Here is a 24,062-nt window from a genome sequence, read left to right as displayed (position 1 = left end):
ACATACCATAAATAGTGAGGTTTAAATTGCTACATTTCCTTTGCCTCATATTACATGACATCCGCCCAGTCTATCAAAATCGCACATACCTTCTTTTAGTTGCCGAGCACCATAAATAAATCTAGAATCCTATTCCTTCTCATTCTGCTAACCTAATAGTCTGCATTTAGTAAAAAACAATCATTCCAATTTACTGCACAAAAATGGTTCTGTCAAATCAGGACATGATCCCTGTGTTCATCCTCACTATGTTTATGTTATAAGGAAACGCAACAATTTCCTTTGATTTGGTTTCTTAGCTAATAAGTATGTTTCCACAAATCTGATCTGTCTTCTTCTAGTGCCTTATGATATTTACCTACCAGACCATTCCTGTATTACTACTACATTTGTGGTAAATGCCACTGTACAGGATGTGATATTGTCACTAACCACAAAGAATGGGCATGACAGAGACAAGGTGTTGGTTAAAGTGAACTCAAATGGAGGTGAGTGAAAATAATTCTATAACCTACTGTATGTGTCATCTCTATAAACACGATTACTGTTCTAGTCTGCATATTTATTGTTTATGTTTTAGATTGTAAGAATACACTCAGTTTTATGATACTTCTAGTAACTTGCACTCATTGTTTTGGATACATGTTTTATTACGCTATGCACTATTGTGCTCAGATATCCTATATAAATGTGAGATGAGAGCACTATGGACTTGTATTATTATTATATACATAGAAGTGTTGATTATACACACATTTATTTGTTATACACATTCCTCTTTGGTATTTACTTACTAGGAGGTCCTTTAAGAGGCAACCAATTATCTTTACAGTTATTAGTTACATTTATTTAAGGTGTTTCCACTGTTTCCACACTTAGCGCCCCTTTACGTGTGCGAATCTTGTTAGAGACATTCTCATGTTATTTGTGTATTTAAACCATGACATATGCATACAAATGCTCGCAGCAAGTTATTGGATGTTCTCATTTATTTGTTGTCCTTCTGCCACAAACAGAGGGCAAAAAAGGAAGGGGAGCAGAGAAAGTTGTAGCTCAAAGAGCAAGGGCACTCTGGTTTCCAAAATTTAAATAGTCAGTATATCATATGTAACAGGGCAAATGCCTTTATTATAACACATGTAAATACTTGGCGAAATATAGAGATAAAAACACATAGAAGGATAGAAAAATAGATTTAAAATAAGTTAACCCTTCAGTAACCACCGCTGGATAGGTTAGTAGTACATCAAGATGTGGTGGGTAATGGGCAAAAATAGAGCTTATGAACTGTAGCCTAGATTATAAATAAGCTATATGATCATAAAGTGAGATATATATATTATTCTCCAATTAGGTATACATATGGAGATGCTCTAAATCGGTGCAGATTAATAATGGGCACCTGTCCTAGCGTCCCTGATAATGGTCTGGTATAGATTCGCAAGCTGAAAGGAGAGTAATAAGAGATTTAAACATGTGATAATCTCTCAATCCTTTATCAAAGCTGCATGGAGCTCTGCTGCACAGTATACAATGTGGCGATAGACTAATGTCTCAACAGGTTAATATTCATGTTGTGTCATAGAGATCTAAGCAGTAACAGTAGCAGTTCGATAGTTCACCTAATATGTGGTGTCTGTGCGCTACTGCAAATAGATTCATACAGGATTTATGCGTAACACACTATAGAATAATCATATATAACAGCCTTTCAGGAGTATTGTGCTCTGCATAAGAATCTTATTTAAGTGTATCTGATCTCAGAGCGCACACTCAGTGGGTTGTAATATACCCCCTGCTAGTAAGATGCGCTGGATTCATATGCATGAGATCTCTCTTAGTTATTACTTTACATGAATGAGTTAAAACCTGTATTAGAGATATAGATACAGCGTTGCTATCAGGTAATATCAGAAGCAGGGAAAGCTAGGAAGCCCAAAACGGACTATATGTCCGTGGTGGTGGTTACTTCCGGGTGTGACATCAGAGATGATGTCACCTTCCCGACGTACGTTTCGCCTGTAAGCTTTGACAAGGGATCGCAGCAAGTTATTGGATGTTCTCATTTATTTGTTGTCCTTCTGCCACAAACAGAGGGCATTAAACTTGCATTTACAGCCATGTTTTGATGCATATATCTGAATTTACAAATACATTTATTTATTTCTCTGTGACAGAGCAAGTATGTCTAAAGCATGAGGACACCAGTGTCTTCACTTCTCTGGGAGTCAATGAAAGACTTTTCATCTGTGGTGCTCATGAGCTGACCTCTCTGGTGAGTAGCAGCATAGTATGACTTCCCTCCAGCATCTTGTCTTCTAAATGACCACACAGGGGGATGGCCAAGTTCTACATATGGTCTATTCTATACTGAATGCCATAAGGTTGGCCAATGACCACACAGGTGGATGGCCAAGTTCTACATATGGTCTAGTCTATACTGAATGCCGTACGGTTGGCCAATGACCACACAGGTGGATGGCCAAGTTCTACATATGGTCTATTCTATACTGAATGCAGTAAGGTTGGCCAATGACCACACAGGTGGATGGCCAAGTTCTACATATGGTCTATTCTATACTGAATGCCGTAAGGTTGGCCAATGACCACACAGGGGGATGGCCAAGTTCTACATATGGTCTATTCTATACTGAATGCAGTAAGGTTGGCCAATGACCACACAGGGGGATGGCCAAGTTCTACATATGGTCTATTCTATACTGAATGATGTAAGGTTGGCCAATGACCACACAGGTGGATGGCCAAGTTCTACATATGGTCTATTCTATACTGAATGCAGTAAGGTTGGCCAATGACCACACAGGTGGATGGCCAAGTTCTACATATGGTCTATTCTTTACTGAATGCCGTAAGGTTGGTCAATGACCACACACAGGTCATCGGCAGATCAGATTTACCAGCATGCCTGTTGATAATGTTAATAACATGTACACCGCTTCTACTTTGTGTTTCCTCTTCTGTAAGACTCCTCTTCCTGAACAAATGGGGCCCAGCTCCAGTAGTTACGATACCCTGGCTCTTATCAGCTCGAAAGACCTTGCACATCACATGACAGAACATGATTGGAACCTGTTTACGAGCATTCACCAGGTATTGACAACAGAGACATTTACATGTTGTTTGAATGCTAGCAGTCCCCTGTGCATTTTCTAGGTGTGGATGTTCTTTCCACACTTAATTGTTGGGTTTAAATTTGTTACTGCATATTTAGTATAAGGACTAAACATAATACATTATAAACATAGAAAGCAACGACATACCTGGGTCCATATTTTCTATGTTATTGTAATAAAAGTATAGATACATTTAAGAGGTTGTAAACGGAATGTAATACAGGTGGTACAATGTACTTACGTCTAACTCTAATAGTGCCATCACTATGCTGTAAACAAAGCTTAAGCAACATGTGGCTGTTGTGGAACTACAAGTCTCAGTGTGCTCTAACAGCCTGCTGGAGAGACACAGGATGCTGAAGCCTGCTTAAGTACGACACCATTCATATGTCAGCCTTTAACTTGGCTTTTTTGAATATTTGTATCATAATTTTCTGTCCAGTTAGATTGTTGTCCACAATCCCCCCCCTTTAGCCACTAGGAACAGGGGACAAAGCTGTCATTACATATAGCTCAGAAATTGACATTAGGAGCTAATGTTGTTTTATTGCAACACATGTCCCAGTGAGGTGTTTTGTTTTACAAGGAAAAGCTCTGTAGGTTTGGTCATTGTATGTATGAACTACACAGTTGGTCAGTTATCAAAATAGGGATATTTCTGGGACACATCATTAGATCCTGGGACTGCCACTGGAAATTGGGGACTGACAGCAATGGGCTCTGTCATTGTAGTTTTATGATGACCACACACCCAAGCCGATAGTGGTCCTCTTTAATGCATATGATGCAGTATCAGGCACTGTGCCCAGTATTACCAGTAATGTAGCAGCGTGATGATGGGACAGGGTATTGGTGACATTACTAGTATTCTGCTTTATGGTGTATCTGTCAGGTTTACACTAACTTATTTTCACTCACTATATGAAATTACAGATATAGTATAATATAGTACATATAGGACAATATACAACATTAACATCATCTGTGACCCGTGCCTCATTGCTCTTTTCTCATTATTTATTATAACAAATTGAGGCTGTACAGAAGTACTGACACTGGTGCAAAAGATAAAGATGTTGTTGCCAGTGACAACCATTCTAACATTTTCTAAAGGTTAGAAAATTAAAGCAAATATCTGATCAATTGCTATGGGAATCACCAACTCCTTATATATGTCCTTCAATATATCATGTAAACTGAATTTAAGCTGTTTTTTTACTCTTTTGTGACTTTAATCTATGTCACTCATAGCTAACATCATCCAAGCCTTTTATCCTGTTTTCTGTATATAATACTTACATGCATTATCAATATACACAAACACTGTTCTTGCATATACACATCTATCTATGCAGCAACACACACACAAACATGTGCTGAACTGTTTGCCAGGGCTGATATTTATTCCCAGTCTGGCTCTGACACACAGAGTTTCTTCTAAGCATTGCAGAATCTCATAATTAATGCCCTTGACTTTAATGCAGACGACAGAGAATTTCATTGTGGAAAATGGTGTTTAAGTATTACAGCTCCTCCATGTTGAAAAACATTGTTCTAAACTGCCTCATTCACATCTCCAATTATCTCCATAAAAATCACTTAGCTGCAGAGCCAGAGTTCTGTATTGCACAATACTCCAGGGGGTATATTTACTAAACTGCGGGTTTGAAAAAGTGGAGATGTTGCCTATAGCAACCAATCAGATTCTACTTATCATGTAGTACATTCTACAAAATGACAGCTAGAATGTGATTGGTTACTATAGGCAACATCTCAACTTTTTCAAACCTGCATTTTAGTAAATCTAGCCCCGGATATGAAGTGCGCTTACTATATATTGTTCCTAATTGGTTTGTCTAGGTGGAGTTGCTTTATCACACATTCGGGAAGCAGAGGTTCCATTACACAACGACTGCTAATCTGGAGAGGTTTATAAAGCGCTTTAATGAGGTGCAATTCTGGGTGGCAACTGAAGTGTGTCTGTGCCAAGAGGATGAGAGGAGGGCACTGCTCCTGCGCAAATTCATCAAGCTGGCCGCCCAGTAAGTTGTCTTTCTCTGTCAGTGTAATAAAGGACTTTTATACAGAAACAGATCTTACCATAGATGGTTCATACGAGGGCAGCAAATAGCACCAAACTGATTGTTGTAACATCATTTCTGCAGAAAGTTTGTTTGTTAACTGGGTGCTGCAATACAGGAAAGAATAGTATATTTGGTACAGTGCGCTTAAAACAATTAAAAATGTTACCCTCATACTGACACATCCATTAGTGTTTCCTTCAATTAATAAAATCAGTGCTAGAAAAGCTGTACATCTACTGTACATATATAGGTGTGCATCTACTGTGCATATATAGGTGTACATCTACTGTACATGTATAGTTGTACATCTACTGTACATATATAGTTGTACATCTACTGTGCATATATAGGTGTACATCTACTGTGCATATATAGGTGTACATCTACTGTACATATATGGGTGTGCATCTACTGTGCATATATAGGTGTGCATATATAGGTGTACATCTACTGTACATATATAGTTGTACATCTACTGTGCATATATAGGTGTACATCTACTGTGCATATATAGGTGTACATCTACTGTACATATATAGTTGTACATCTACTGTGCATATATAGGTGTACATCTACTGTACATATATAGTTGTACATCTACTGTGCATATATAGGTGTACATCTACTGTGCATATATAGGTGTACATCTACTGTACATATATAGGTGTACATCTACTGTGCATATATAGGTGTACATCTACTGTGCATACATAGGTGTACATCTACTGTGCATATATAGGTGTGCATATACTGTGCATATATAGGTGTACATCTACTGTGCATATATAGGTGTACATCTACTGTACATATATAGGTGTACATCTACTGTACATATATGGGTGTGCATCTACTGTGCATATATAGGTGTACATCTACTGTACATATATAGTTGTACATCTACTGTGCATATATAGGTGTACATCTACTGTGCATATATAGGTGTACATCTACTGTGCATATATAGGTGTACATCTACTGTGCATATATAGGTGTATATCTACTTATTGGTTTTGGAAATGCTTTTATGTTGTGCATGACCATTTGTTTGATAGCTGGCTGAGACGAAATATGTGTGGACAAAATATCCATATGAGTGGACCTTTAAGCAACATAGCGGAAAGCTATAAGCTGCTGTTAGCGGGTGTATTGGACATTTCTCTGTTGTGTTAGCTGAATCTGAACCTAAAGGAGCATGAAGTTTGAGATTATGATCACACATTCCCATTTGCTGTCCTTGTGGAGAGAGCCGAAAAGACAATTAAATTGTAGAACGCTTGACATTGTATTTACTTTTGCTATGTGTATTGTAGCAAATGTAAATACAATGTCAAACATCTTAGCTTATCTTATAAGTACAACTATTTGGGGGTTGGTGGCCCTTAGTAAAGTATTTTCTTTTTGTTATTTAATGTTGTTCTTGTATACTATTACCTATACAGTATTTCACATTTGTAATTTTGTTTTGTGTTGTCTCCTGTTGTACTCATGGATGGACTGACCAAAGTACTTATAGGCAAACACTGGCATTCTTCCCCTGTCTATTCATTTCTGGATAGCCTCCTAGATAATTAAGGACATCAGCAAATGTTTCCCACATGTTGTTAATGTGGATGCAGGTTACAAGGCTTCTTCTGATTCTGATTCTACTGTTTTCTTTCAGCCTTAAGGAACAGAAGAATCTGAATTCATTCTTTGCTGTGATGTTCGGCCTCAGTAACACTGCAGTCAGCCGCTTGTCCAGGACGTGGCAGGTGAGGCATTGACCTGGCAATATTATTTTCATTCATTTTTATGGTGGTATATTTTAATTAAGCAATGCCTTAGCGGTTTAAAAATTAGAAAAATGGTACCGTATGTGACAGTAGCCACACTTAATTCAATAAAGATGCTTCAGAGAGGAAGTTCATACGGTTTCATACTAGATAAATGCACATTTCATAGACAGTACATTATTATTATTATTATTATCATCCTTTATTTGGAAGACGCCACAAGATTTCCGCAGCGCCGCACAGAATACAATCAGTAGAGCATACAGGGTAAAACAGAACAGAACAATAACGAATAATACCAAGACTCCAAGAGCTCCAAGCATACAGTGAAGTTGGAGCAAAAGAACAGGTATCGACACAGGAGGGAAGAGGAGGGGGGGGGGGGGAGGGTTGGATGTCATTGGAGTAAAGGTGATACTGGAGACCAATGGAAGTGATGAGGTCACCCAGGGAGGTAGTGTACAGTGAAGAAAGAAGAGGGCCCAGAACAAAGCCATGAGGGCCTCCTACAGGGAGGGTGGAAGGGAGGATGAACCAGAAGTGGTTACAGAGAAGGAGAGGTTGGCGAGGTATGACAGTACATGAGGGCCTCCTACAGGGAGGGTGGAAGGGAGGATGAACCAGAAGTGGTTACATAGAAGGAGAGGTTGGCGAGGTATGACAGTACATGAGGGCCTCCTACAGGGAGGGTGGATGGGAGGATGAACCAGAAGTGGTTACAGAGAAGGAGCGGTTGGCGAGGTATGACAGTACATGAGGGCCCTCACCAAACTTTATCTACGGGACCTACAAATGCATCAAACCATTTCTATACTATCACTTGAGCAATGAGGCCCTAAGCACGTACCTAGTTTGTTTATATGGCAAATTTAGCATCACACATATGCTGTATTAATGGAAGTTTCCATTCAGGATTTGAAGTACTTCAGACAGCCGTAAACATTTTCTTTTATTAGCTATGTCTCTATTCCTTAGAGATTATTCCCTTTATATGCATTTTAAGTCATCTCTAAGTGTACATAAGAGCCCATTCAAACTATTCATATTTAATGAACAACACTTTCCTGTTTATTTTAGAGATTGCCAAATAAGACACGAAAGTTGTACTCCATCTTTGAAAGACTTATGGTAAGTATCTGCCGGACGTTCAGAGAGGGAGAGTTACAGAGTAGTACCTGAGCCTGGGTTTGGTTTGGGAGGCTGGCAGTGGTGGGCTATAATTGAGGTGGATGGGGTGACCACCCAGGGGACCCAAGGTTCCAGCCTCATCCATGGACCTATAGTTATATATAGGTATATGCCAATGCTGTGTGCACAGCGCTGGCTTTCGTTGTGGCTGATGGCACAGCCAGTGAAGGGGTGCCCAAGAAGTATCTTACATATACAGAGTATCTATTTTACATAATGTATCCATGTGTTTTAAAGTTAAGGTTCTCCCATTGACAAGAGACAACTGATTTAAATGTTATTAAATATGCAAAAAAGTGTTTTTGATATGATGCCACATATTGTTCTAATCCCATATGTGGCCCTGATGCTATTTCTATCTACAGAGAATGTTCATGCTATCGTCTGATTAGGCAAAGATTATTGCAGTACCCTATATTTACTGGAAAATAGATGTTGCTTTAATAATTTGTTCTTTATCAATCTTTGTTCATATAAAGGTGTATTATTATTATTAACATGTATTTATATAGCGCCAGCATTCTCCACAGCACTTTAAATTATGGAACAAACACAGTAAACAAGACTGGGAAAGAAAAGGGCCCTGCTTGCAAGGTTACAAGCTATAGGAAAATAGGAGTTTAAATGCCAAATATTGTATATTGGTTTATAGTGGGAAAAAGTGCTTAGTGGGTCAATATTTACCAGTCACACAACAATGTGGTTTTGGGGGTCAGAGGGTTGTTTGGGAATATAAGGAGAGTAAAGTTACTTGTGTAGTGTGTAAAAGTATGGTGTCTCTTTCCATTGATAACACTACCCTCTACCCTGCCCCAGCCTGGGTATAATTCTCGTCTCCTCCCTTTCCCTCTCTCCTCAATTCAGTCCCTCTCCCAATACTGCCGTTTCCACCGTGGCAAAACCTCTAAGATCAGAACCTTTCTTACAAAGGAAGCAACCAAAACTCTCATCCAATCTCTTATTATCTCACACTCGGATTACTGCAACCTTCTCCTCTCTGCCTCCCTTTCATCTGTCTCTCTCCAATATAGTCCATTCTCAGTGCTGCTGCCTGACTCATTTTCATCTTTTGCTGCTTTGCAACAGCTTCCCCTCTCTGCCAGCCCGTACACTGGTTCCCTATCCTCTATAGAATTCAGTTCACTTTCACCTATAAAGCCCTCTCTCCCAATCCTCCCCCCTACATCTCCAACCTCATTTCCCTCCACGTTCCCTCTTGCCCTCTATGATCTGTCAATGTCCACTGCTTCTCCTCCCCACTAATCATCTCACTTCTGCCTTCAAGACCTCTCCCATATTGCTCCTTACCTTTGGAACTCACTTCCTGGTGTTATAGGGCTACACACTAGTCTGCAAGGCTTCAAACGTGACCTCAAAACTTTTATCTTGATTAAAGCCTACCAGTTCTTCACCCCACCTGACTTCTGCCCCACCCCATCACTCTGACTCACCCCCTCAGAGCTTCATTTAAATATAATTGTGACAAATGTAGCCTTGCTCATTGTTTTGTGCAATAGACACACCAAAAGCACACAACCCGTTTCCTATTGTCTTTGAAGCACTTTTTCAGTAGTTTGGAGTGTTACCCTGCTCAACACATCAAAATGTGCATTCCCTAAACACGCATTGTTTAAAAAAGAGACATGCAGGCACAGCTGGCCAGAAAACAATGGATAAAGAACTGACACTCTAGTGTAATGTGTCGAAAAAGATCATTGTGGATACTAGCTTTTATTTAGGAGTCCTCATTTAGTTCTTCAATCAGGGAGCAGCCATGATGTCTATTGTAAGATGACATTTTAGTACACTAGCAATTGTACATTGTATTTTCCTGCAAAGACTGTGTGTTTATCTTTGCAGGACCCTTCTTGGAATCATAGATCTTACAGACTTGCTGTGGCCAAGCTCAGTCCTCCTCTCATCCCGTTCCTTCCTCTCATCCTGAAAGGTATCTCACAATAATGGTGCTAGAATTCACTAGTATTAACCGGATACATAAGTGTTGCTGTAGCATACCATACCATACCAACAAGCATACCATACCAACAATCATACCATACTAACAAGCATACTATACTAACAAGCATACCATACCATACCAACAAGCATACCATACTAACAAGCATACTATACTAACAAGCATACCATACCATACCATACCAAGCATACCATACCAACAAGCATGCCATTGGTGTACAAGGGGAAGTACCTGGGGCAAAGAAGAAGCCCCTAGAAGGTTAAGTTTCTGCCAGAATGATCATTCTTCTGAGGTCCTTCTGCCTCAGAGACAGGCATGTTCCCTTGCAAAATATCTCCACTTTTTCAAACCTGCAGTTTAGTAAATATACCCCTAGGACTATGTGATGAAGAGAAATCTGAATGAGTGGCTGTTCAAAAAATCCCTAAAGGAGCTAAGTTAAGCAATATCATGAAAGATAGTAATACAAAATAGGTGATACACCTCTAAAGAGCGATTATGAGGTTCCTGGTGGTACAACTGTATATATTATGGTTACTTTCTGTACTTAACATAATAAGTTTCTTTGCCCACCTATGCTAAGATTTTACATATAACATTATATGTAATTTATTCATTCATATTTTGGCAATGGCTATAAACATTTCAACAGTCACTTAACACAAATATGCAAGTTGTCATATATAAATCAAATACATGTGTAAAATGTTTAGGACTTATTCTAACTGAAAATATCTGAGATATGGTCTCATCATTCAGCAAAGCATGTACTTCTATGCACAGCAGACTCTAAGGGGGAGATTCAACCCCGATGTTGTGGATGGAATCTCTGCTCATATTTCCTCGCTTCCAATAGAGGTGAGAGATAAAATGAATGGAGAGTCCGTACCATAATGCCAGGCAGTGTGCACATAGCAGTGATGTTTGGCGGCATATTGCAGCCAATTGAATCACTCCTATTTGTGCAAATTCACTTCTTTGTATACCTGTTGACATTTGTAGAGGCAAACCCACATCCTGGGTTTTGGGAACTGCTCCCCATCCCTGTTAAACTGAAAATGCCTCTTGAGGTGTGTCTTTTTCCATTCCATATCATTCTCATTTCAATAATACTGTCCCACACAACCAAGTCTTGTTAGGAGATGCACAGTTCACTCGTGGATCCAGAAGGGGGCGATTGGGGCAATCTCTCTCCCTAGCAGTAATTTTCCTACCATTGAATTGCAGCCGAGAGGTCCGATCAAAGGGAAGGAGGGGGCGGGGTCAACCAATCACAGTGGAGGGGCGTGACTATGCTAAATCCCACCCCCCCCACACCTAAAGGAAAGGTCCACCCCTGGCACAGTTTGAACAGATGAACTTTTGGAAATGATCTTTTCTGTGGTGAATGTGGCACGTGGGACTTACATATATATTACACTACATGTGCTCTCATGTTTAATCATCTGTCATTGTAGCTGTAAAATCCACCAGATATATTATATTATATAAGAGTGGGTTCAGATGTTGCTGCTCTTTGTTTTACAGACCTGACCTTCATCCACGAGGGTAACAGAAGTACCCTGGATAACCTAGTAAACTTTGAGAAGATGGTGAGTTACTAATGAAGTCTGAGAAGAGATGCCTGATCTGCGGGGAGACGTCACTTCCATGCTTATATGTAGCAGAATGGGGCTGATTTATCGAACTGTGACAAGCTTGTTTACGCCACATAGGTTTTTTTTTCATTTTGCCCTGTACATTATATAGGGTAACCATCGGCAATAACACCACTATTACCAGTGATAACCCTCCAAGTGTAATGGGCTAAATAATCAAACAAGTAAAATAAAAGGAATATCTAATTTACCTGATTGCCAGACCAATACAAAAAATGATACGAAAGGTATTTTTGTAGAGTTATGATAAAGGTATTAGTACTTCTCATAATTGTATTAAATGATGTATTTATATTCACTGGTTTTATTTTTATAGCGTATGATTGCAAAGACTGTGCAGATGTTTTACAGTTATCGCAGCCAGAGCTACAGTAAGTACAGTTATTTAGATACATTTTATATTGTCCTAAGAGTGTAAATTCTTTCTTAAAGAGTATACGTTTACTGTAGTATAATGTTTTTAGCCGGCCTGTCTTATTATAGTCCCACTTGAGCATTTAAAAATGTGTTCATTTGATCCCTGCAAATTGCTCTAGCAGAAATAACAATAGAGATATATTTTAAGATAAAAACTGTAACTGTGGTATGATTATTCTGTGAACACATTGTCATGTATCCGTCCTCTGCAGTTCCTCTGTCACCCCTAAGACCTCGACCTCTCCATATCCTTGAGGACGTCACTTCTGTTCGGATATCTACATGTAAGCGGACATGGTTATGTATGGTTTATTAATGTCATTTTCAATACTGAGCCTAACACTGTATACACAGTAGGAACATAACTTGTATGTATTCACTCTGTGCAATATGTATCTATTGATACGCTCTAGAAATCCACAGAAATGTCCATGTTCATATATGATCCCATGGATTACACTCATAGTTCACACGTAAATGGTACATACCAAAAATACTGCCTTTGTGACCTACCTTAGACAGGTCAGTTGAGACCAACGTACCCACCAATCCCGACTGCGCATTATCTTTCCTGCCCTGAAGTGACACAAAACTGTTTATGACAAAAAAAACATACAAATAATTTCCATCAGTAAATGAGCATATGGGTCAGCATTCATCAACCACATACAGAAATTCCTTTCATATATAATGTATGGTGAAGGTACCTAACTAATCGGTTTATCTCAAGCAAAGACTACTGGACTAGCCACGGAGTCCAGAACATTTTCTTCTTTCAGAAATACTAGGGATATCCTGTCTGAACCTAGACCTTGCACAAGGAGAGAGTGGGGAGCAAACCTTATAAGTAATTAAGGCTTTGTCTAAAGTGAAAACGCACAAAACTCCTTCATTGATTTACATGTTTCCATTTTTCTCCAAAAAAGTTGCTTGTTTTAGACCTATTTATGTCCTAAATTATGAGCGATGGACATCTGGACTCTATTTATGACATTTGACACCATTGTGTTTGAAGGTTTTTTTTTTCCATTATATTGGTTGAAATGCTTCCTGAAATTTGGCAGCTCAGAGGTGGTGGGAAAATAAAAGCAAGAAAAAGGCATCCCTTTATTTAGTTTAAATCTTGCTTTTACATGCAAGAGCAAAAGTATGGTCTTTCATGCGCCAAGTTCTTCCAGGGAATGATGCAACTTTGCCCTTCCCATAATCACCACCATTCTGGCCTTCAAACCGTGCGCACACCCAATAGTCAGCTGAATCTGCCGCATAAGTAGGGGCGTGATGTCACAAAAGAGCATTTGCACATCAGGCTTGCACCACTGTGTTTTTGTATAGGTAGTAGGTTGCGGCCCTGGCAAGAACCTTGTCTCTGCCGTCCCTGGAATTCATTATATTTAGTAATAAAAATCTGGATTTAATACATAAACATGCTTTTAATGCCTACTGTACATACAATGCATTTTTAAAGTCTATCCTACTTGCATACACATGTTCTGTGCTAGTTAAAGACATGCATGTGTGTAGATTTTAGTACAAAGTCTATGCCATGTCAGTCATCATTATCAGTTGGCACTTACACCTGCTCTGTAGCTGGTGCAAATGATACATCTGAAACCAAGCATGCTTACGAGAAACCCAAGACTTGCATCGGTCGCATCTGCGTCGATACGCCCTTACTAGACCTGGCTGGCGTTAGTCCGCCCCTTCCGCCTCTCAAATCGTAAGCAGTAATAAGTGTCATTGCATTCAGATATGAATTGCATGCAATCGCATTAATTGGGTCAAGATCTATTTTGAAGCATGTCTAAATATGAATCAGGCTCTATGTGTGGACAGCCCGTTTTGCTGCCAGTCACAGAAACTCCTCATTTGCGATTATGGGAGCAATTCAGGCAGCACTGAGAGGTGGAACACTTCTGGCCATGGTCATTCTATTTACCCTGGCTGGATCAATAGAATGAAGCCGGAGCCAGCAGTTTCATGGTGAGGGGAGGGGGGGGTTTTGGCAATGCCACGTCACCCTCCCAAGGACCTCTCTTTGCTCTCAGAAGAGCAGAGTAGGTTCCTCTTCTGAGTATGTGTAGGTCCCATGCTGTAGAGCTGAGCAGGGGCCCGAGAGGCCGAAGTGGCTTCTCTGGTCCCTCCCCACATTTCACTATAAGGCCAAGCTATTCAATGTTCCACCCCTGGAACTAGATGACTAATGACATTTAAATGAACAGCTAGAACGTCTGTTAAAGAATTAATATTGTTGGCCCGGAGAGACAGGTGTATAGTAAATTCTCCCTTATGTCCTTATTTGAATTAGTAATATTTATATTATATACATATTCCTATCATAAGGGCCTTGCATGTTGAGGATCATAGGGACTGGGCCAGTGGGCACCCTCACCCATGAGGACTGGGTTGCTAACCAAGGCTTCAATATGTTCCTGAATTAAATTGTAATATAGGTGGTACCTTGGCCTCTCCCGGATTCCCTACATCAATGCATGTATGTTGACACTAGTGCTCCCTGACAGCTGGTAGAGGGGTCTTATATTCTGGGTGCAGGTCAATGATCTAATACTGGCTCGTAAAAGTCCTCTTTAGAAATCTTGATTCTTATTTACATCATTCTACTGCTGGCAAGTTATTAGTTATAAAATATCTACTGCCCCTCGCTAAAAGTTTTGCCAGCCTCGCAATGCAATTACCTGACAAGTCAGGTTTATTACAGTCATCACCGTTCTACTATATCAAACTCTTATGCACTCGGCAACTCTTTAATTCCTCACGTTATGCACTAGCTTCCGGAGCCTCCCAGAGAATTCAAACTTGCTTGGACTTAAATGAGGTTTGTGCAGTCTCTTAGTAGCTGAAGACAGTCAGAATCATCTCTAACTGAAGGGAGCATGAACTGGAACACACAAAGTCCTAGCACAGTGTTTCTCAAACCCAGTCCTCAGGTCGCCCTAACAGTGCAGGTTTTCCAGGTCACAAGTAAAATAATTATACCACAAGTGGATCTTTTAAAATGTGTCAGTCAGTAATGAATACACCTGTGCTCCAGCAAAGAGATATGGAAAACCTGCACTGTTAGGGGTCCCTGAGGACTGTGTTTGGGAAACACTGCCCTAGCATATTGGGCCAACTAGGGTGTTTTTTCCATTTAGGGATTGGGACAGCCCTCTTTTAAACCCTACATCCCACCACACACCATCTTTTACACCCTGCAGTTGAAATCACCTACATCACATGCGTTTATGTATTAACGGGACTTTTGCTGCCACATTGAAGTTCCTGAAAGTGGGTGGTTTTCATATTTATATAAAGGAAAGAAAAGAAAATGTTAGGTAAACAAAAACTCTTAGATCTGAGTTTCAAATGCAAGACAGGTTGAGTCAGTCTGCTATAATAGATATTTGGGGGGGGGGGGGGGGGGTGTGTATTCAGAGTGGAATTAAGATCCACTTAAATGACAGAGGCCAGTAATTTCCAGACCCTGGAACAATTCACAAAAAGTTGATGCAGTTACATAAATGCCCACTGGTTTTGCTAGCATTTTACAACGGTCCCTGCTCCACTTACTTGGGGTGAATACATTGGGGTCAATGTAGTGTCCTTCATGAACCTCCTGCTTATACATTAACATGATCACGTGTGACAAGGGGAATCACTGGTGTTTAACGTAATGCCAGCGAATAAGGAGACTTTTGTTGTGGTCACGCCAGGAATGTATAATCTTGATTTAGTCAAAGTAAAGAATGAATGTATAGAATGAATCAGCAGTTACGCATTTAACGGTTGTGTTGTACTGTGAACCATAAAGGTGTCATTTTCTTCCTGCAGGTTCAGAGTACTCCATGAATCTAAGAAGTCCAGCAGCCACATGGGCATATATCCAGAATATGAAGGTGATCGACAATCAGAAGAGATTAATGGAGCTGTCTCGTAGCTTAGAACCTTCCTGATATACCTGAACAATATATGTGGAACCTTTAACAACATGGATGGAAAGGGAGGCAGGCTCCTATCATTTGGACTGCAATATAATCCCTGTATCAGGGACACAGGTCATCAGTAGACCGCAGCCAGTCCAATATTTGGACTCGACAATCTTGGAACATGTATCCTGAGCAATTTCCACGCCTCCACTTATATCATATCTATTGTTTTGACATCGGATGCGGCAGCCTACTTGTCTCAAGTTTCCCATAGGATTTGGATTGAAGTTCAGAAAAACATTGGGAGGCTTTAAAAATATTCCTAGGTCATTTAAAGTGTCATCGGTTAGTATAGACTAAGGTGTTCCATCAGCTCATACAGTATTTCCTAGAGCATCCCTGTGTCTTCCCACATAATTCATGCCAGGCTCCCGACAGTATCGGCAATAAAATGATTTAACTTTGAAGTACAGTTCCTCACATTCAGTTTATTATCTCTTCAATGGTAATGGGAGTGTTGGTGATATAATCTATCAGAGAGCCATCTGTTGCACAGAGAACTTCTACTTACTCCCAAAGGTGAAAGGATTAGGAAAACATTTATGGTCTATTTGAAGACAGGACCACTTACGTCAAACAGTATAAGCTTGGGAACTGCTGTATTTTAACCTACGATAATTTATGCTTTTATGTAAAAACATGACTTCTTTCCTAACTAAACAGTTCTTTGAAGACTCTAATGCTCCTTGTTTACATTTGTAGAGAAACACATGTTTATTTTCCCTTTGTAAATATATAAGGTCAGCCTGTTGGCATAAACTGTTCTGTGTGTCCATTCTTTAAGCACATTGTGATAGAAGGTAAAAAGTTCTAGGGCACTTACAAGTATAATCACAGAGGGGCGGGGCTTGTGAATATTTTAATAGGTGCTACCCAATGTCACCCAGAAAGTTTCACAAACCAACAATAGCACACCCACAAATAAAATAAACACATTATGAGAATCACAAATGTACACACATATATAAGCCTAAATATACATACCAATAGCACAGGGGTTTTAAAAGATTTTAACACCCCTGCCCTCAACTAGCTGAATGATTCAATAAGAGTTCTGTATCTGACGTTACATCCCTTTGTCCCACCCTCCTTTGAAAATAACCAAGTGAATTCTGGTGCTTTTTGAAGGCCAAGTTCTATGCTCAAGGATAAAACAGCAGCAGATATCTGCTATGATTGTTGTGAATATTACTAAAGTCCATGAGATCTGCTGCCATACTAGCGCCTAATGCTCACACACAACATGCGTTTTAACATAGCAGATTTAAACACACACATACCTACTAAAGTCCAGGTTCATAGAAATTAATGTAAGGCTCCTCCATCTTATGACACACAACAGTAAAAAAAAAACTACTGAAGTATGAATGTAGTATTTACACTAGTAGAATTTATTTTATATAATTATATTCACAAATGCTTCTTTTCTTGTGTTTTTATGCAGCATACTAATAGTCAACAAACACCCATAGAGGGGATAAATAAAAAGGGAGCAGGATATAGGTGCTGATTGCAGCTCAGAACTTGTGATACAGGGAGGAAACACAAGAAACGCAGGACCTGTCAGTGATCACAAGAAGATGTGCCAATGAGAGCTCTTTACATTAATTCTAAGACCCAGCCATCTGATCAAATCTGGGAGTTTCATGAACGTTTAATTGCGCCCTTGGAGTTGCGATTATATTGTTCAAGTGTTTTGAGGTTTGTTTTTTTAAAAATGAAGTTAAATACAAACAAAAATCATCACACAACAGGAGTGATTTCGTTATTAAAATTTATTTAACATAAAACAAAAAGACAAAAGCATACCAGACTCCGTATTTGTAGAATAAATAAAACATTTAAAATAACAAAACAATTGTTTTGGTGCAAGCAGATGTCTTATAGCATCTGCAGGGTAACCCCCATCACGAAAGACATTTGTGACTTCTACATCTATGTTACTGTGCATGTAAATCAGTCATTTACAGGGAGAAGTCAAAACTACAGTTATTTTTTTTAAAAAGTTTATGGTTATCAATTTGTGAAAGTAGAAGTAGAAAACATGTAGGTTAAAAACCAAAACTCTTTATAATGTCTGTATAAAAACATAATTAGCAGCTAATGTGCATTGTTCAAGTTGCAATTAAAAATAAAAAAAATAAAAATTTAGGGACAAGCTCAGTTTAGGAAAAAAAAAATTTCCTGTAAGTTATTCCAATTAGTTTTAGAAAGAAAACTCCATGTTTAGCAAAATGTATTTAATTAACTCCAATTAGTGGACGCTCTTCTCGTTTCTCCCACACACTTCTGCCATAATGTCCTGGATTCAGCTTTCTGGCTGCCTCCTGATGAGATATATACAATTCCTTGCACTCCCCCTGTACCTGTATTTCATATTCTCTATTAAGCTCTGAGTGTTGTTGGAGACTGATTGAGACGTGGCTTTCAGTCTCACCGACAGAAGTTGACTTTTGTACATTGTTGAGGTCATCACATCCAGTTCTCAATTGTGCTTCTATAACATCCACTCCAGAGTCTAAACTTGTGACATTGTTAAGGTCCTTATCTTCAAGTTGAGCTCCATCTGATTTAGGTCTGTTTCTGAAAGAAACAAACCAGGCCTTTGGCTGTAAGCAGTCGGGTTTCTGCTGCTGAACAATACTCATGTTTCTAGAATCTTCTTCAGAATTGCAAGGTTTTCTCTGTAGAGTACTGGGAACAGAACATGATTCTTTATGAGAAGTATGGCTGCTCAGTATGGACAACCCAGCGGTGTCCCAGGTAAATTGCTGCTCACTGGAATTCTCACAGAGTACAGTGCTGCTCCGACTCAGGTCTCTTGGCAAAGAGGACAGATGCACTGGGGACTCCAAAGGCACCATTAACATATCCGAATCAATCCCACTTTTCAAGGAAGAGCTGCGCCTCTTGGCCTTCAGGCTGAACACTGAACGTCTCTCCAACACACTGGACAGCATACACTGGAGCCCTGAATATAGTCCCGAGCTCTCACTTTTTTTCCTTACAGACTTGTTAAGCCACTGTGAAGTCTGTGAGCCTTCGTCATTATCACTAATACTCAATATATGGCTGTCCAAAAACAGATGGGAGGACAGGTGTTTGCCTCTTTGGCTGCTTCTGTCCGCCGTAATAGGCAAGGAGTATGCCTGGGACTCTTCACAGCCGCTATAAATGTGGAATTTTGGTTCAGTAAGATTCCAGTTGAAACTGGTCATGGAAGTTGCTTGATCTCTCATCAGTCCCCCAAATCTCATAGATGACTTTTGATTCCTTATATTGAAGCCCTTCCGCCTGTAAAATAATGGTAGTCTTTATATTAAACAGCTAATATAAATCAATATTACTAAATGTGTACAATAACTGGTGAAAAGTATTATGACAAGTAGAGAGGAGAGTTTAGGCTATTATGGGAATACTGTATGTGAGCAAAATGCAGTTTGGTACAAGTATGCAATAGATTATCAAATCTAATGGGTTTAAAGTGGAACAGGGAATTCAATCTGCATTTTCTAATACTCCCCACAAAACAGACTACTATTTGCGCAGAAGCCACCCCCACCACACCAAAACTGTTGAAGTGCACCGACTAAAATGAAACTGTGCACATGCTCTATCCAATGGCACCTTCCATGGGCCTTTGCAGAGCCTAAAACAGCAGTATGCAGACATTAAAAAAACAAACAAAAAAAAACAAAAAACCATACAATATATATTTATATATCATCTCCAAACCACCACATTATTCCCAAAAATTATATATATCCAAGTTGGCACAAGGATATTGGCAACACAGACATTAATTGTATGAGGCGAAAATGTCAACTATTACATTATTTTTCTATATATGCCTATGGAAGACCCCCCTTTAAGAAATCAAATTAATCACCTCTGAACTGGTTTGCGAAAATCAGAACAAAACAGGTGTTAAATAACATAACATTGCAGGGAGTTATACATCTCAGTTACCAGGACAGAACTTAGAATCAATAGAGAACATTTATGGAAATCTGGTGCACGTTAGTTGTAGAAGGTGCTGTAACCAATAGCAACCATACACTTTCTTTTGTTTACTACAATGTACTTGACGGGATTTGACTGGATGCACAGCCTGCAACAAGTCCTTTTTAATGAGAAGGAAAAGGTGAACTTGTCCTGGGCTTACACAAATAGGGAGGCTCCATCTGACCCCAGTAAATGGATTCTCCTCTTTCCAGTGACCACTTCATTTTTTTCATTAACCAAGTTAAAACTCTAAATCTGAACCTACTTTAGCCCAGGTTGTAAATCAATGCCCTAAGCTGGCAATGCACATTGTAATCCATACACCACCCATGTGTATAAATCATCTGAGGATCCATAGAACATATACAGAAGTCAGTTACTGAAAGTGTGAAAAAAACAATATGATATAACTTATACATTTTTACTCTTCATATTTAGGATATTGGATCTACTGCAGATAATCAGTTGACCTTACTCACATTACCCCGGCCCAGGTTACCTGCAGTAGCACATAAGCAGGGCAGACACAGCCAGGACAAGGAGCAGGATGCAGATCAGGATGACCAGTAAGAATGCAGTGTGATGACCGGGATCCATTGTCAGGGCTGATGATGGGTTCTGTCCTGTGAACATCCAGACATAACTCAGTGGTGCTTACAAAGTGAATTCAAATCTCTGCATCATGGCGGACAAACATTTCAAGGTTATAGATACACATAATAAAAAACCTGCAAGGCATATACAGGATATGCACTCAATGTCAGAGATCACCATCTGCGAGTGCATCACACCCATCATTTGGTCACCACCATCAGCGCTGGATGCATTGTGGACTAGACACTAGTCTGTCTGAGAGTCCCATTAGACATAAAGAACAACAAAGGCAAAACCTTAATGGAAAACAATTTGCATGTGGTCCCCTGAACAGTGCTGTCCAAGGCATGTGCCTTGTATGACAAGTACAGCATTGTACTAAAGATGGACATAGACTGTCACACAGCATTTAACCATCCAGTACAACATGATCACTGGATTGAAGAGTAAGTCAACATTTTGTATTTTACAGTACATGATTTCCTTCAATATATTAGAATAAGAACAGATGGCAAGAACTGAATCCTCAGCATAAAAGATACTCTGTAAGTAGCACTGTCCAGCTGGCCCTGGAAATTGGAGCCATTAGAGGTCTCACCAACAGGCCACAGTTTGTGCAATTCCTCAGGGGGAAACAAGGTAATTTCAGCAGGATATTTCCTGCATCTGCATTTTAAGGCAAACACTGTTTAATTGCTGCATTTCCCAACTTATAATCAGTGGTTTCTATCACATGAGCCCTCCTACCACATTTACCAACATGTTCAAGTAATTTCCAGGAACACATAACTGCATATAACGTGTAGGACAGTCTGCGTGTACGTCAGTCCACATCATCATGTTCACTGAACATGATTAAGCTTATAAAACATACAAAAAAAAAAATAGTTTTTTTTAAACATATTAAGTTACAGAGCTCAGAAAGTAAGAATAAACCATAAAGATTGCCTCTGATATGCATGAGGGGATTTGTAGTCAATAGAGAAATTTTCAGGGAAAAGTCTTTAAAACCTGGACATTTAAATATGCGGTACAGTAAGTACTCCCTGAGGGTAAGAGCAGCTGTACCCAGGCAGTACACCACCCATCTGACAATACATTTAAGGGACTAGTTAGACAGCTGGTTATACCGCTGGACCCCTCAGAACTAGATTTTATACAGTGCTTAAATGCCAATACTGAGACCTGGGCAGCAGAAAGTAAGTGTTTTAAAAGCCTTTTTGGCATATTCCTTAAGGTCTCAAAAATGTGATCTATTCACCCTGTACATCCGTAAGGAAATCATAACATACAGTGTTTGTAAGAGGACATACTGCAATATATCACTTTTTTGGGATGGTCTTTATTTGATTGGTCTCTTGGATAGAGGAGAAGAACATAAGGCAGCTGTATGTCCTAGACCTAGAGCAATAAAATGGCATCAGAGGACCTGACCTTTGATTACCTTGAGAGAAAAATATATATATCTATATATATTTTTTTTCCTTTGCACACACTGATCTGCACTCACATTCACAGATGAGGCCAGCTTGTGGTGTGCTCCTTAAGGTTTCCACTCCAAGATACAGAACGATGTAGAAAACGTTAGAAAGGGCACTGACTGGAGTCTTAGTTACAAAATATCTTGTTTTAATTAGACAAATACAAATCATGTTCATATGAACGATTGGGTCCACATCTTAGTCACAATATCCCACCTAATAATGAAGCAATATCTGACACATTGTAACAGGTCCACAGGTGGTACTAATTATTCCCCATGTGACCTGGAAAACCTGCACTGTTAGGGCTCCCCGAGGACTGGATGAGAGGATTGCTCCCTTAATACCACTGGTATTTGTAGACCATGTGTGAGGCACCTGCAGAAAGACACATACAGAAACCATGCCAGAAACAGTAATAATAATGTGGATCTGCCCAAACAGAAGTAGCAATAGCAACAAATCCAGAGGATCATCAAAGCAAACCCGCTGAATGACATATGGGACATGAATATATCAAAGTCAGTCAATCAAAATAAAATGTTTCGTCGTTTGTTTTTTTTTTTTTTTTTAAAATGCCAAATAAATAATAATGGCATTCCCCTTGCATGAATCAGCATATGCTAAAAACAATTAATCAGAATCCAAAATAATATAAACATTTAAAAAAGGGCAACAGGAGAATGCTGTGGGAGAACTGGGAATATATGGCAGACAAATGATTTACTTGTATAAAACCTAATATTTACCTTTAAATCAAAGTTACACAGTTTTTCTCTCTGCTGCTTATCCAAGGCTGGCAAATGCTCAAAGGCATCTATTAGTTAATAACAGACAAGGAAAGTGGTGGTTATCTTCACAGGACACACTAGGATATTGAGCATATAGGACCTGAGTCATAAAGGAGAGCAAAGCATTTAAAAAAAAAAAAAAAAAAGTGTAACTTTGCACCTGGGCAAAACCATGTTGCATTGGAGGTAAATTTAAAATGTGGGGACAGATTTATAGCTAGGATAGGGCATGTCCTAGATCAACTTTAAATTTCAGTGTAAAAATAAATCCATCAAGTATTTGTGTGCTGCATGAAAAAACAGCCAGTATTTAACTTATGTGCAAAATAATAAACCAATTTGCATCCCTTCCATTGTAACATGGTTTGTACCAGAGAACATTTAATACTTATTTTTTGCCTTACCTTCCTTAATGACTCAGGCCCATTATGCTTAATAATCTTTATTGATATACATTAAAAACAATTAGTTGTGAGAATATTCAATAGCAAAACAGTGTATAGACAGCCTGTAGTCTCAAACCAAACTCTGGGAGCAATACAAAGGCTTGATGTTTTATCTGTTGTAGGTTTTATTAGCTAGATAACTATTAATTCAATGGTAATTTAAGCCATAGGCACAAGCCACAGACAGAAATACTAGCACATAATTGAGACAACCAAAAAGTATAGATACTGTGCCAAACAAAACAGGTTTGCCTACTCCACCATGTAACACATACATGCTTGTATTGTAACTGCAGCAAGCCCATTTCATTTACATACCAGGAATCACAATTGCATCTGACTTAATACCAGACGTGCCTATTCTAAAGTTTGTCTTTTTTTCTAAAGCATTTTTGGTGGGTAGATGCTGTAGATTTTATATAATAGTCCTAAAAATCTAATTGAAATTCATATTAAAAAAAATAATCATCTCCCATACATACCTGCCACCCTACTCCTGTTCAATATAACAGTCTACTTCCTACTACA

The 24,062-nt window shown here is 39.2% G+C and overlaps 2 protein-coding genes across 3 annotated transcripts in view; one reads left to right on the top strand and one right to left on the bottom strand.

Annotated features, from left to right (window-relative positions):
* Window positions 1-16,499, top strand: part of RAPGEF3 (Rap guanine nucleotide exchange factor 3) — a 100,850-nt gene extending 84,351 nt beyond the window's left edge. Inside the window, exons 17-27 of one of the 2 annotated variants that reach the window (XM_075199259.1) lie at window positions 342-488; window positions 2,178-2,275; window positions 2,986-3,111; window positions 4,995-5,176; window positions 6,879-6,969; window positions 8,068-8,118; window positions 10,039-10,126; window positions 11,684-11,748; window positions 12,131-12,185; window positions 12,444-12,515; window positions 16,063-16,499. In XM_075199259.1, coding sequence (XP_075055360.1) covers window positions 342-488; window positions 2,178-2,275; window positions 2,986-3,111; window positions 4,995-5,176; window positions 6,879-6,969; window positions 8,068-8,118; window positions 10,039-10,126; window positions 11,684-11,748; window positions 12,131-12,185; window positions 12,444-12,515; window positions 16,063-16,184 — 1,097 coding nt within the window. In that variant the 3' untranslated portion in view covers window positions 16,185-16,499. The remainder of the gene's footprint in view (window positions 1-341; window positions 489-2,177; window positions 2,276-2,985; window positions 3,112-4,994; window positions 5,177-6,878; window positions 6,970-8,067; window positions 8,119-10,038; window positions 10,127-11,683; window positions 11,749-12,130; window positions 12,186-12,443; window positions 12,516-16,062) is intronic. The other variant, XM_075199260.1, reaches the window with a different exon arrangement.
* Window positions 16,500-18,388: 1,889 nt separating this feature from the next.
* LOC142140148 (uncharacterized) lies at window positions 18,389-20,846 on the bottom strand. Its single transcript, XM_075198003.1, has 2 exons — window positions 20,722-20,846; window positions 18,389-19,511 (listed from the first exon to the last, which is right to left on the bottom strand). The coding sequence occupies exons 1-2, from the start codon at window positions 20,817-20,819 to the stop codon at window positions 18,458-18,460; spliced, it is 1,152 nt and encodes a 383-aa protein (XP_075054104.1). The 5' UTR covers window positions 20,820-20,846; the 3' UTR covers window positions 18,389-18,457.
* Window positions 20,847-24,062: the final 3,216 nt, after the last annotated feature.

Source organism: Mixophyes fleayi, chromosome 2 (genome assembly GCF_038048845.1).
Source record: "Mixophyes fleayi isolate aMixFle1 chromosome 2, aMixFle1.hap1, whole genome shotgun sequence".
Classification (NCBI taxonomy): domain Eukaryota; kingdom Metazoa; phylum Chordata; class Amphibia; order Anura; family Limnodynastidae; genus Mixophyes; species Mixophyes fleayi.
This window is presented reverse-complemented; position numbering and strand designations above follow the sequence as displayed.